Below are 14955 nucleotides of genomic sequence, written 5' to 3'. Positions count from 1 at the left end.
CAAATGAAATTATTTCCCTCAGTCCATCTGCCACCATTATATCCCAATCTGTGCATCCTGCTTGTTCAGCTCGATAACACCCATATCTGCTTTCAGTCAAGTTATAATGGTGACAGGACCTCTTCATGTCACAAAAATAATACATGCCCATCTTATCCTATGGGCCCCTTATGTTTGGCTTGTCCTTATTAGGACTAGTAGACTTTGTGTCTCTTCTGTTCATGTCCTAAAAATATATGCCCTATGTCTATAGTCCATCAGTTGGTCATTTGGCTGACCCCCTCCTTTGTATGTCCCTCTGACCTTGGTATGTCCAGCTGTCCTATGCTCTCATGGCCTTACTTTGGCTTCCTGTCCTATACAATAGACAATGCATTTTACCAGAATGGCAAATGCACTCGTAAGTGTATCTTTCTCTTGTGGTACAGTATTATGTTTCTTCCTATATGTACATCTTGCTCCCACAGAGTTCCCACATATGCTGAGCCCTTTTTGGCAGCTTTTCCTTCACTCTGCGGTCCAGCTCATCCCAAACCATCTCAGTTGGGTTGAGATCTGGTGATTGTAGATGCCAGGTCATCTGATGCAGCACTCCATCACTCTCATTCTTGGTCAAATAGCCCTTACACAGCCTGGAGGTGTGTTTTGGGTCATTGTCCTGTTGAAAAACAATGATAGTCCCACTAAGCGCAAACCAGATGGGATGGCGTATTGCTGCAGAATGCTGTGGTAGCCATGCTGGTTAAGTGTGCACCTTGAATTCTAAATAAATCACAGACAGTGTCACCAGCAAAGCACCACCACACCATAACACCTCCCTGTTTCACGGTGGGATCCACACATGCAGAGATCATCTGTTCACCTATTCAGAGGGGTTGGGTTAAATGTAGAAGACACATTTCAGTTGAATACATTCTGTTGGACAACTGACTAGGTATCCCCCTTTCCCTTATTCCACGTCTCACAATGATGTTTGGAACCAAAAACCAAAATCTGGACTCATCAGACCAAAGAACAGATTTCCACCGGTCTAATGTCCATTGCTCGTGTTTCTTGGCCCAAGCAAGTCTCTAATTCTTATTTGTGTCCTTTAGTAGTGGTTTCTTGCCTGCAATTCAACCATGAAGGTCTGATTCACACAGTCTCCTCTGAACAGTTGATGTTGAGATGTGTCTGTTACTTGAACTCTGAAGCATTTATTTGGGCTGCAATTTGAGGTGCAGTTAATTACCGATTTCTGAGTCTGGTACCTCTAATGAACTTATCCTCTGCAGCAGAGGTAACTCTTTCCTGTGGCGGTCCTCAAGAGTGCCAGTTTCATCATAGCGCTCAATGGTTTTTGTGATTGCACTTTCCGGATTGAATGTCTTAAAGTCATGATGGACTGTCGTTTCTCTTTGCTTATTTGAGCTGTTCTTGCCATAATATAGACTTGGTATTTTACCAAATAGGACTGTCTTCTGTATAGCAACCCTCAAAAGTTGTTGGGATGTCACGTGTCCTACTTTTGCCAATACACACCTAACAACCAACTCGTTACGAACTGTATATATGATCAAATAAGCCAGAAGCCAGATTTTGGGCCCAGTTATCCCTCTTGCTTCTCCTCTTCTTCACTGTTTGATAGGAAATGACTGGGCGGCAGGGTAGCCTCGTTGGACTAGTAACTTGCATGTTCGAATCTTCTGCCCCTGAACAGGCAGTTAACCCACTGTTCCTAGGCCGTCATTGAAAATAAGAATTTGTTCTTAACTGACTTGCCTAGTAAAATAAAAAAATGAAATATGGTGGAAACTAGTGCATGCCTCCACCAGCCAATGCTCTTAGATTTGCGGGTCGTTTTGAACGAGTGAACATTAAAGGAACAAGAGATATTCGAGGGATGCACCCAAACCCGAGGTTAAGACTCATTTTAAATTCCTTATATTAGGCAAAGCAGACAGTACCATTTTCTTATTTTTTAAATTTACAGATAGCCAGGGGCTCAATCCAACACTCAGACATCATTTACAAACAAAGCATTTGTGTCTAGTCAGTCCACCAGATCGGAGGCAGTAGGGATGACCAGGCATGTTCTCTTGATAAATATGTGAATTGGACAATTTTCCTGTCCTGCTAAGCATTCAAAATGTAATGAGTACTTTTGGGTATCAGGAAAATGTATGGAGTAAAAAGTACATTATATTCTTTAGCGATGTAGTGAAGTAAAAGTTGTAAAAAATATGAATAGTAAAGTACAGATACACAAGAAAACGACTTATGTAGTGCTTTAAGTATTTTTACTTCAGTACTTCACACCACTGGTAACCAAATAACTAGGGCTTTACATGCACACTAATAATTTCCTATTAAACTGATTATGGCAGTAGGCTAAGTGTGTCATTAGTCATGTAAACATCTTACTCTGCTGATCTTAATTGGTGTAAGGTCATAACCGAAGTAAGCATACGCCTTTAAAAACACCTGGTTTTCTGAGAATTCTTTAGAATTATTAGGACATGTAAACACTTTAATCAGAGTTATAGAGGTGTATTTAATCCGCAGGGGTGAGACAGGGATGCAGCTTAAGCCCCACCCTCTTCAACATATATGTCAACAAATTGGCGCGGGCACTAGAACAGTCTGCAGCACCTGGCCTCACCCTACTAAAATCTGAAGTCAAATGTCTACTGTTTGTTGATGATCTGGTGCTTCCGACCCCAACCAAGGAGGAACTACAGCAGCATCTAGATCTTCTGCACAGATTCTGTCAGACCCGGACCCTGAAAGTAAATCTCAGTAAGACAAAAATAATGGTGTTCCAAAAAAGGTCCAGTTGCCAGGACCACTAATACAACTTCCATCTAGATACCATTGCCCTAGAGCACACAAAAAACTATACATATCTCAGCCTAAACATCAGCGCTACAGGTAACTTCCACAAAGCTGTGAACGATCTGAGAGACAAGGCAAGAAGGGCCTTCTATGCCATCAAAAGGAACACACATTTTGACATACCAATTAGGATCTGTTTAGAACCCCTTGCCCTTTATGGTTGTGAGGTCTGGGGTCCGCTCACCAACCAATATTTCACTAAATGGCACAAACATCAAATTGAGACTCTGCATGCAGAATTCTGCAAAAATATCCCCTGTGTACAATGTAAAACACCAAATAATGCCTGCATAGCAGAATTAGGCCAATAACCACTAATTATCTAAATCCAGTAAAGACCTATTAAATTCTACAACAACCTAAAAGGAAGCGATTCCCAGACCTGCAGAGAAATTCATCTGGAGAAGAGCCCCTAAGCAAGCTGGTCCTGGGCCTCTGTTCACAAACAGGCCCCACAGAGCCCCAGGACAGAAACACAATTATACCTAACCAAATTATGAGAAAAGAAAAATATATTTCCTTGACATATTGGAAAGAATTTACAAAACTATGCAAACTAGAATGCTATTTGGCCTAAACAGAGAGTACACAGTGGCAGAATACCTGACCACTGTGACTGACCCAAAATTAAGGAAATCTTTGACTATGTACAGACTCAGTGAGCATAGGCTGGCAATTGAGAAAGGCTGCCGTAGGCAGACCAGGCTCTCGAGAAAAACATGCTGTGCACACTGCCCACAAAATGAGGTGGAAACTGAGCTGTACTTCCTAACCTCCTGCCCAATGTATGACCATAGAGACACATATTTCCCTCAGATTAAACAGACCCACAACGAATTCGAAAACAAATCCAATTTTGATAAATTGCCATATCTATTGGGTAAAATACCACGGTGTGCAATCACAGTAGCAATATTTGTTACCTGTTGCCACAAGAAAAGGGCACACACAAAGAACAAACACCATTGTAAATAACACCTATATTTCTTTATTTTCCCTTTTCTACTTTAACTATTTGCACTTCTCACTCAATGTCAACAAAACAAAGGAGATGATTGTGGACAGAAGAGTACAGTAAGTACTGTCAAGCACACCTCCAACTCAATCATCAAGTTTGCAGACGACACAACAGCAGTAGGCTTGATTACCAACAATGACGAGACAGCTTACAGGGAGGAGGTGAGGGCTCTGGGAGTGTGGGGCCAGGAAAATAACCTCTCACTCAATGTCAACAAAACAAAGGAGATGATTGTCGACTTCAGGAAATAGTAGAGGGTGCACCCCCCTATCCACATCGATGGGACCGGTAGAGGGTGCACCCCCCTATCCACATCGATGGGACCGGTAGAGGGTGCACCCCCCTATCCACATCGATGGGACCGGTAGAGGGTGCACCCCCCTATCCACATCGATGGGACCGTAGTGGAGAAGGTGGAACCCTTCAAGTTACTTGGTGTACACATCACTAACAAACTGAAAAGGTCAGCGCTGGTGCATCAAAGCTAGGACCGAGAGACTGAAAAACAGCTTCTATCTCAAGGCCATCAGAATGTTAAACAGCCATCATTAGCACATTAGAGGCTCCTGCCTATAGACATAGCCTAGAAATCACTGGCCACTTTAAGAAATGGATCATTAGTCACTTTGATAATGTTTACATATTTTGCATTACTCATCTCATATGTATATACAGTATTCTATACTTTTCTATTGTATCTTAGTTCAATCTGCTCTGACATCACTCGTCAATATATGTATATATTCTTAATTCCATTCCTTACTTATATTTGTGTGTATTGGGTATATGTTGTGAAATTGTTAGATATTACTGCACTGTCAGAGCTAGAATAACAAGCATTTTTCGACACCTGCAATAACATCTACTAAACACGTGTATGTGACCAATACAATTTGATTTTAATATGACATTTGAAATGTCTTTATTCTTTTGAAACTTATGTGAGTTGTTTACTGTCAATTTTTTAAATTGTTTATTTCACTTTTATTTATGATCTATTTCACTTACTTTGGCAATGTAATCATATGCTTCCCATGCCATTAAAGACTCTTAAATTGAATTCAGAGAGAGAGAGAGAGAGAGAGAGCAGGGTTGTACCACGAAGTTGAATGGTAATTCAGTACGTAAGTTCCAAAATGGTGACAAATACTGTCATTACATGACTCTCCCCTGGACTAAATAAATAAAATACTAATCCCTCCCCAGACTGAAATTGAAAAAGCATGACACTCGTCCATTTTCCACCGAGAAATACAGTAATTGCGTACATTTCTGCCTGTCCCTGAAGTATAATGGATTTATACTAACGTCCAGTTGGGGGCGGTAATGCAAGATATTGGATGCCACCCACCATTAAAGCCCACTGAAGAAGAATAAATCGAATCTGGTCATTGCAAATCTTTTCCCGCATGTGAGATAATTTCCTTGTTCTCTGTAATATCGTATAGATTTGGAATCGGGACATTATTTACTGCGGAGGAAAATATGCAGGTTTCTCGACTCATTCCCGGACTATGAGAAAGGATTGAGTGACGATTCGTTTAGCAACCTTGTGACCCAGCATGACACCGTGAACAAGATTGGTCGACCGTCTGCTGGGTGAGGCGATATACTTTCCTCCATTCATTACCGAATGGGGTTCCTATATTCTCATTTCTTTAAATATCTCTACCAGGAACTCTTAAATCGAGATAGCTGTGTATTTTGCTACTGCATGGCCAGTGTGAGCCAGAATACTAACTAGCCTGCCTGTTGTTCTTTCAAATGCGATGGTCAGTGGATAAACTGGCTCTGAGTTGAACATTTGTCAGAAAACGAACTAGTAGCCAGTTGTTGTTGCCCATGGTGGAATAATATCAAACCCACAGACTCCTGAAGCACATATGTCCCACACGAACTCCCGAGTCTAGTTATCATTTCGCTACCTAGCTAGGCTGTTTTATGACAAAACGGATGATCTGAATCAAACACTAACGTTATCTAGCCATCCTCGGCGACAATGTTATTGTGGGGCAGGAATGTAAGATTCGTGTTTTAACTTTATGTTAATTGTCATTGAAGTTGATGTTTACTATTAGGTTTCAGATCCGAAGTAAGATAAATTGTCCGCCATGTTTTGTTTCGTTTAGGCCTCAGTAACGTGAAGCACTTAAGATAACTCAACCAGTCACCCAATGGGTTTTATGTAGAGAGGTATGAATATACATGATATTGCCCCTTACTGCTGAAGGAAATCACGCCTTCCGGCAGACCTCTTGTGAACACTTAAACAAAGTAACTATACTACTGTTGACTTTTGTTTTTTGTTTTGTTTTTTTGCAATTCAGGATATCATTTATATAACAAGTTGTCTGATAAAGGAGCAATAGCTTCCTCAATGGATCCGGTAAGTCTGGTTTCCTTTTAACAGTATAGGTCTGCTGTGTTGTATAAATGTCTAGGCCTAGTTTTCATCATCTTTGATCCTCCACATTTCTGTGTTTGGCTTAAATAACTGGACAAAAAAACATGAGGATAAAACTAGTTTTTTTTTCCTTCAGAAAAGTAACCTACTAATGTATCATGCATAGGAATCTGTGTTTCTTACTTAATTATTTATCCTTCCTCCCAAAGTGTGCAATTGTTCATCACTGATTTGAAAGTCAGATGATCCATTATATGACCAGATACTGAAAATACATCATCTCCTGTGGGGTTTATTGGTGGTTGACACTCAACGTTATGGTGCATTATGCCACCTACTGTATTAGAGTGTGGGCCAGTGACGGGGATCAAGGAACTAAATCCTATCTGCCTAACCCGTTTCTCTTAAAGATAAATATTTGCAACTGTATCTAACAATGTTCTACTCAGTACATGTATCAAACTCAATTCCTGTACCCCTTTCTCCCTCATACTGGATCAGTCTCTCTGTTTCCCCATCATACTGCACACACTGTATCAGTACATTCTCCACTGTCTCTGTTTCCCTATCATACTGCCCACACTGTATCAGTACATTCTCCACTGTCTCTGTTTCCCTATCATACTGCCCACACTGTATCAGTACATTCTCCACTGTCTCTGTTTCCCTATCATACTGCCCACACTGTATCAGTACATTCTCCACTGTCTCTGTTTCCCTATCATACTGCCCACACTGTATCAGTACATTCTCCACTGTCTCTGTTTCCTGGCAGTAATCACATCTTCCTGTTGAATGATTTCCTATCACATTTAATCACTTATTCAGCTGGCTGTGTCCTACTCTTAGCCTTGTCCATTCCTACCATCCTCCCCTACTTTACTCTGTACCTGGAATAGGGGTGGCAGGTAGCCTAGTGGTTTAGAGCGTTGGGCCAGTAACCCGAGCCGACTAGGTGAAAAAATCTGTTTGTGCCTCTGAGCAACTTAACCCTAATTGCTCCTGTAAGTCGCTCTAGATAAGAGTTTCTGCTAAATGACTAAAATATAAACAATGAATAGAGGCCTGCCCTTATTGTCACTGCTCCACTGCTCCTGCCATCTCTGCACCACCACAGTGAATAGAGGCCTGCCCTTATTGTCACTGCTCCACTGCTCCTGCCATCTCTGCACCACCACTGCCCATATCATTCCCTCAGCCTCTGCTTTGCTCATTGGCACCTCCACTTCCTGTCTCCTAAGGGCCTGTTTAGCTAGCACATCTACTTCCTCATTCCCTTCCACCCCCACATGGGCCGGGACCCAAGCAAAGCTTATATGGACACCTATAGTGGGGAGAACAAGTATTTGATATACTGTCAATTATGCATGTTTTCCTACTTACAAAGCATGTAGAGGTCTGGAATATTTATCATAGGTACACTTCAACTGTGAGAGACGGAATCTAAAACAAAAATCAAGAGAATCACATTGTATGATTTTTAAGTAATTCATTTGAATTCTCCCCACTGTATCTGTCTCACCTGGGCATGAATTTGAATTCCCTCATGTAGTGCTCCTTGTCTGCTATGTGAGCTAAATGATTGCAGACTCATCAATGCAGCACATGAGTCAGAACATATAACTACACTGTCTGGTTTTACTTCTTCTGCCCACTGCAGTACGGTCATCAGCTCTGCCATGTACACAGCCAGGTGGTCTGTAATACGTCTCCTGACAGCCACCTCACTTTCCTGTTCAACAAAGGCTGGTCCAGTCTGACCTGTCCTTGGGTCTTTTGATCCATCTGTATATTGGGGCGACAGGGTAGCCTAGTGGTTAGTGTTGGACTTGTAACCGGAACCGGTTGCAAGTTCAAATCCCTGACTTGACAAGGTACAACTCTGTCGTTCTGCCCCTGAACAGACAGTTAACCCACTGTTCCTAGACCAGTTAACCCACTGTTCCCTAGACCAGTTAACCCAAATCATTGAAAATAAGAATTTGTTCTTAACTGACTTGCATAGTAAAATAAAGATTAAAAACAAATATATGGGGAAAAAATACAAGTCGTTTTGAAATAATGACTGGTATAATACATATGGTGGAAACTAGCCCATGCCTCCACCAACCCAATACTATTAGATTAGTAGGAAGTTGTGAACGATTGAACATTTAAGCAAAAAGTTGATATTCTAGGGATACACCCAAATTAGAGGTGTGGACTAAATTAATAAAATATTTGGTTTAATGATACTGTTTAATATTTATTGTGGCCAACAGGACAAAGCTATTCCGTTCCCCTCCACCCTCCCGGAGTCCCCAGGTCAAACGTCTCCCGGGACCGCTTTACTGCTGGGTCTGGTTGACTGCAGGAAAACACCAGGGCAGAGAGGAGAAGAAGAAGAGAAGGAAGATGGAGATTTGATTTCATTAAGTAAGAACCATGGTGTGTAGATTAGACTACAGTCTGCTTCTGAAACGATAGCGCAGTTACTCCTTTTGCTGAGTTCACTGTATTCTACATTGCTCTCCTTTACTGTTTTGTTGGTATGGACATTAGCACATTTAACATGATCCCAATTTTAGCTTCAAGATGGCGGTGATTGTAGATTTATTGGAACATTGTTCAATGTCACACACCGTAGTTTCAGAACTCAGTGGATAGTGCTAAAACAGTGACGTCATATCAGAATCCTGCCATCTTTATGCACTTTAGTCATTAATTGATAAATTATATATGAAAATATCTGGGTCATTCCACCCATTTTTAAATGTGTAAAAAATGCACCTAATTTTACCATTCTGTAATAGAGAGCACATGTTCAACTTCATAAAAAACAAGACATTGAATAAAAATATGACTACACTAAGAGCCAATGTGCCAAATAAAGTAACAGGGTTGGCCGTAACAGGGGACAACTGAAAACAACAGAACCACCAGATTACATGGGTAAAACGGTCCTTTAAATCAGCCATGAATCTGCTTGTGACGGGGGGAATGGAAGCTAGTATTGTGCAACAGGAAGTAGGAATTGAATGCAGTCTTAACATAAAAAGTTATTGTTAAAACATCTCTATTGTGTCTGGATAGAGGGGTTGAGATGCTCAGTTTCCCACCACAAAATAGCAGTAAATCGATAGAGTAGAACCAGCTCACCTGCTTTTACTCTGATTTGACTATTAGATGTTCAATGTTTCTTTTGAAAACCTTTTTTTTTTTTAAAGAATAGTTTCACCATATTAAAACAAGAGTTCAGTTCATGTAACAGGGTAGACCTTTAAAATGAGGGACAGATGTAAATTAATTACTAATCACATCCATAATAACCTTCAGAAAGGACTTTGTCAAAGCAACAAAATAACTAGTGCTTTACAATGAGTATGTTTACATGTGTTAGGTTCTGAACAAACAGAGTAAAAACTCATAACTTGGAAAGGCTCAATCCAAGATTCTTCACCCACTGGGTCATACAGCTGCAAAGACATGATTACACAAGCACATATATTTATATCCTCCTACTAGGCGGAGTCAACTCCTTGCACATCTAAAACAGCCAATACATTTCTGTTGCTCGGCAGGAACTTAATTGGTTCCTCTCATTGGTGTTGTCATGGCCTTGCCTGATGCTAGAACCTGGTGGGCGTGGAAGTATATGTGTCAAGTAGGACTGTTTCTTCTCACTTCATCGGCCTACCCCCAAATTCCTCGCTCCTCTCTAATCCACAGCTGTCCAATTTATCAGTGACTGAAACCAGACTGTTGCCCTTTGCCTCTCTCCTTAGGAAATAACATGTTTTGAGAGTGTTAACTTTCTGCACTCCCCCTTGTCTCACTCAATAACTTCCCATACACTTAGTTCCTATCCACCCTCCATTGACCCCAACATATACATTCCTTCTACATGCAAGGTAATCAACAAGTTCTAGTATGGTAACATGAATAGGTATATTTCAAGCAAGAATCCAACACATCCACAATCATAATTTGACATTAAACTAGTTGTGGCAGTAGGCCGAGTATGGCATTAGTCACCTAAACACCTTACTCTGCTTATCTTAATTGGCTTAAGTTGACAATCGAAGTGACGCTGTTAAAAACACCTGGTTTTCTGAGCAATTTTTAAAATGTATTAGGCCACGTAAAGGCCTTCATCAGATTCATAGAGGCATATTTAATCTGCACATGTTCTAGCACAAGCAGCGCAAGCTTCCTCCTTTTGCTCGAGTGCAGTGAGTTCAGGGAAACTGAAAGTACACATCTTAGAAATAGTTTTCACATACAAACTTAATATGTCCGAAATCAGAATCAAATATGCTTCTAAAAGATAATATGGTCACTGTGGTAGTACATTTATTTTGATTGCCAATTTTCAGCATTTATCAAAGTCCCATCAGGTAGCCTGATTTCAGATGTCCATGCTATTCAATATCTTTCTTTCACAGGGGACAGCCCTAACCGTTGCTCTCTCAGCGGGAGAGGCTTGTCATCTGGGGAGCCTCGACAACATCGTGATGCTGACAAGACAGAGAAGAGTCTCTCCAGATCAGGACGTTTCAATAAACACCGGCATAGAGGTATAGGGAAGAAACCTCACCACTGCTGCTTTGACTGGGGGAAGAGTTTTGCTAAACAGAGGGAATTGATCATTTACCAGCAGCGTAACACTGGAGAGAAACCGTACCACTGCTCTCAGTGCGGGAAGAGTTTAGCTGCATCTAAAACCTTAAAATCTCAGAGAATTCATACAGGGGAGAGGCCTTACCCCTGCTTTGATTGTGGGATGACCTTCAGTCAATCAAGGGCCCTGACAACACACCAACGCATACACACAGGAGAGAAGCCTTACAGCTGTGATCAGTGTGGGAAGAGCTTCAGGAACTCAGGACACTTGACTAGACACAAACACATACACACAGGAGAGAAGCCTTACAGCTGTGATCAGTGTGGGAAGAGCTTCCGGAAGTCAGGACACCTGACTAGACACCAACGCATACACACAGGAGAGAAGCCTTACAGCTGTGATCAGTGTGGAAAGAGCTTCAATCAATCAGGAGATCTGACAACACACCAACGCATACACACAGGAGAGAAGCCTTATAGCTGTGATCAGTGTGGGAAGAGCTTCAAGAACTCAGGACACCTGACTTGTCACAAACGCATACACACAGGAGAGAAGCCTTATAGCTGTGAAGAGTGTGGGAAGAGCTTTTCACTGTCCGGAACTCTGACTACACACAAACGCATACACACAGGAGAGAAGCCTTATAGCTGTGATCAGTGTGGGAAGAGCTTCAATCATTCAGGATCCCTGATTACACATCAATACATACACACAGGAGAGAAGCCTTATAGCTGTGATCAGTGTGGGAAGAGCTTCAATCATTCAGGAAATCTGACTTCACACCAACGCATACATACAGGAGAGAAGCCTTATATCTGTATTCAGTGTGGGAAGAGCTTCAGGAAGTCAGGACACCTGACTGAACACCAGTGCAAACACACAGGAGAGACGTATTATAGCTGTGATCAGTGTGGGAAGAGCTTCAATCAATTAGGAGACCTGACTAAACACCAACGCATACACACAGGAGAGAAGCCTTATAGCTGTGATCAGTGTGGGAAGAGCTTCAATCATTCAGGATCCCTGACTCTACACCAACGCATACACACAGGAGAGAAGCCTTATAGCTGTGATCAGTGTGGGAAGAGCTTCAATCATTCAGGATCCCTGACTCTACACCAACGCATACACACAGGAGAGAAGCCTTATAGCTGTTATCATTGTGGGAAGAGCTTCAGTAACTCAGGACACCTGACTGCACACCAGCGCACACACACAGGAGAGAAGCCTTATAGCTGTGATCAGTGTGGGAAGAGCTTCAATCAATCAGGAGTCCTGACTAAACACCAACGCATACACACAGGAGAGAAGCCTTATAGCTGTGATCAGTGTGGGAAGAGCTTCAATCAATCAGGATACCTAACTATACACCAACGAATACACACAGGAGAGAAGCCTTATAGCTGTGATCAGTGTGGGAAGGGTTTTGCTCAAGATTCCACCCTGACTGCACACCAACGCATACACACAGGTGAGAAGCCTTATAGCTGTGATCAGTGTGGGAAGAGCTTCAATCAATCAGGATCCCTAACTATACACCAACGAATACACACTGGAGAGAGACCTTATAGCTGTGATCAGTGTGGGAAGAGTTTTGCTCTAGATTTCAATCTGACAACACACCAGCGAATACACACTGGAGAGAAACCTTACTCCTGTCTATGTGGAAAGAGCTTTGCTCATTCAGGGTCACTGAAAAAACACCAGAAATCACAAACATGTCGTCTTTCATCTCCCTCCTCTCCGGCACCGTTTCCAGATCCCTAAATAAAGTTTCAATAGAAAGCATCTTGTAAAGAGTCATCCATTTCCCATTCTCTAACTAAGTCTGATTACCATGGTAACCTGTGTCGCATAATATGCAGCTCTGGATCCATATGTATCAAGCGTCTTGGAGTAGGAGTGCTGTGTGTGTGGTGGGGTTCAGAGCTGTATCTTATTTCATCAACTCCTGTTATCCATTAAATAACTGTATAATGTAGAATAATGTTTCAACAATACTCTGTGTGTATTCATGTATTCAATAGATTAATAATTAAATCCATTATCTGATCAACTTCTGCTTATCACATTAATTTTAAAATGTACTTTTGAAATCTATAATAATTCATTTTTTTTTACAAGGAGCATAGGCCTCTTGTATAATTTTTGTTGGTCCTAAAGATGTTAACATTTCTTTTTAAAACCCTTCATCAGGTTTTACTGTCGCTTATGAGACATAAGGAAGTGTGGTCAAAAATACTATTAGTGTGGTCAAATGATGTTGTTGCGTTGGTTTTCAATGATTTTAATGATTTTAATTTTATATCTTTCAACTTTCATCATTGTACAGTACCAGTCAAAAGTTTGTCCACACTTTATCATTCAAGGGTTTTTCTGTATTTTACTATTTTCTACATTGTAGAATAATAATAATAGTGAAGACATCAAAACAATGAAATAACACATATGGAATAATGTAGTAAGCAAAATATATGTTCAATTTTTCAAGGTAGCCACCCTGTGCCTTGATGACAGCTTTGCACACTCTTGGTATAATCTCAACCAACTTCATGAGGTAGTGACCTGGAATGCTTTTCCAACATTCTTGAAGGAGATGTCGTGGAGGATCGTTACAAAATATAACACTTACAAGAACTTGTGAATTAAATATAGGCTTTTAATACAAACATTTCAGAAGCCTAGATGGTCCACGGAACACACACTTGTCCAGAGCACTGGCTCTGATTTATACACATACAACATATGAGTCCATCCCACATGCAAATTAAGTTATTTCCCTCAGTCCATCTGCCACCATTATATCCCAATCTGTGCATCCTGCTTGTTCACGCCCAATAACACCCATATCTGCTTTCAGTCAAGTTATAATGGTGACAGGACCTCTTCATGTCCCAAAAATAATACATGCCCATCTTATCCTATGGGCCCCTTATGTTTGGCTTGTCCTTATTAGGACTAGTAGACTTTGTGTCTCTTCTGTTCATGTCCTAAAAATATATGCCCTATGTCTATAGTCCATCAGTTGGTCATTTGGCTGACCCCCTCCTTTGTATGTCCCTCTGACCTTGGTATGTCCAGCTGTCCTATGCTCTCATGGCCTTACTTTGGCTTCCTGTCCTATACAATAGACAATGCATTTTACCAGAATGGCAAATGCACTCGTAAGTGTATCTTTCTCTTGTGGTACAGTATTATGTTTCTTCCTATATGTACATCTTGCTCCCACAGAGTTCCCACATATGCTGAGCCCTTTTTGGCAGCTTTTCCTTCACTCTGCGGTCCAGCTCATCCCAAACCATCTCAATTGGTTTGAGATCTGGTGATTGTAGATGCCAGGTCATCTGATGCAGCACTCCATCACTCTCATTCTTGGTCAAATAGCCCTTACACAGCCTGGAGGTGTGTTTTGGGTCATTGTCCTGTTGAAAAACAATGATAGTCCCACTAAGCGCAAACCAGATGGGATGGCGTATTGCTGCAGAATGCTGTGGTAGCCATGCTGGTTAAGTGTGCACCTTGAATTCTAAATAAATCACAGACAGTGTCACCAGCAAAGCACCACCACACCATAACACCTCCCTGTTTCACGGTGGGATCCACACATGCAGAGATCATCTGTTCACCTATTCAGAGGGGTTGGGTTAAATGTAGAAGACACATTTCAGTTGAATACATTCTGTTGGACAACTGACTAGGTATCCCCCTTATTCTGCGTCTCACAATGATGTTTGGAACCAAAAATCAAAATCTGGACTCATCAGACCAAAGAACAGATTTCCACCGGTCTAATGTCCATTGCTCGTGTTTCTTGGCCCAAGCAAGTCTCTAATTCTTATTTGTGTCCTTTAGTAGTGGTTTCTTGCCTGCAATTCAACCATGAAGGTCTGATTCACACAGTCTCCTCTGAACAGTTGATGTTGAGATGTGTCTGTTACTTGAACTCTGAAGCATTTATTTGGGCTGCAATTTGAGGTGCAGTTAATTACCGATTTCTGAGTCTGGTACCTCTAATGAACTTATCCTCTGCAGCAGAGGTAACTGAGTCTTTCTTTC

At 41.4% G+C, this 14955-nt stretch overlaps 1 protein-coding gene across 5 annotated transcripts in view; it reads left to right on the top strand.

Moving 5' to 3' along the window:
- LOC121845348 (zinc finger protein 883-like) overlaps window positions 1-13423 on the top strand; it is a 35891-nt gene extending 22468 nt beyond the window's left edge. For 2 of the 5 annotated variants that reach the window (XM_042316529.1, XM_042316528.1), the window contains exon 4: window positions 10721-13423. In XM_042316529.1, coding sequence (XP_042172463.1) covers window positions 10721-12666 — 1946 coding nt within the window. In that variant the 3' untranslated portion in view covers window positions 12667-13423. The other 3 variants (XM_042316526.1, XM_042316527.1, XM_042316525.1) reach the window with 3 other exon arrangements.
- The last annotated feature ends 1532 nt before the right edge of the window (window positions 13424-14955 follow it).

The sequence above is a fragment of the Oncorhynchus tshawytscha genome, unplaced genomic scaffold (assembly GCF_018296145.1).
Source record: "Oncorhynchus tshawytscha isolate Ot180627B unplaced genomic scaffold, Otsh_v2.0 Un_contig_7588_pilon_pilon, whole genome shotgun sequence".
Classification (NCBI taxonomy): domain Eukaryota; kingdom Metazoa; phylum Chordata; class Actinopteri; order Salmoniformes; family Salmonidae; genus Oncorhynchus; species Oncorhynchus tshawytscha.
The sequence above is the reverse complement of the archived record's forward strand: the minus strand, read 5'-3'. Positions and strand labels throughout refer to the sequence as shown.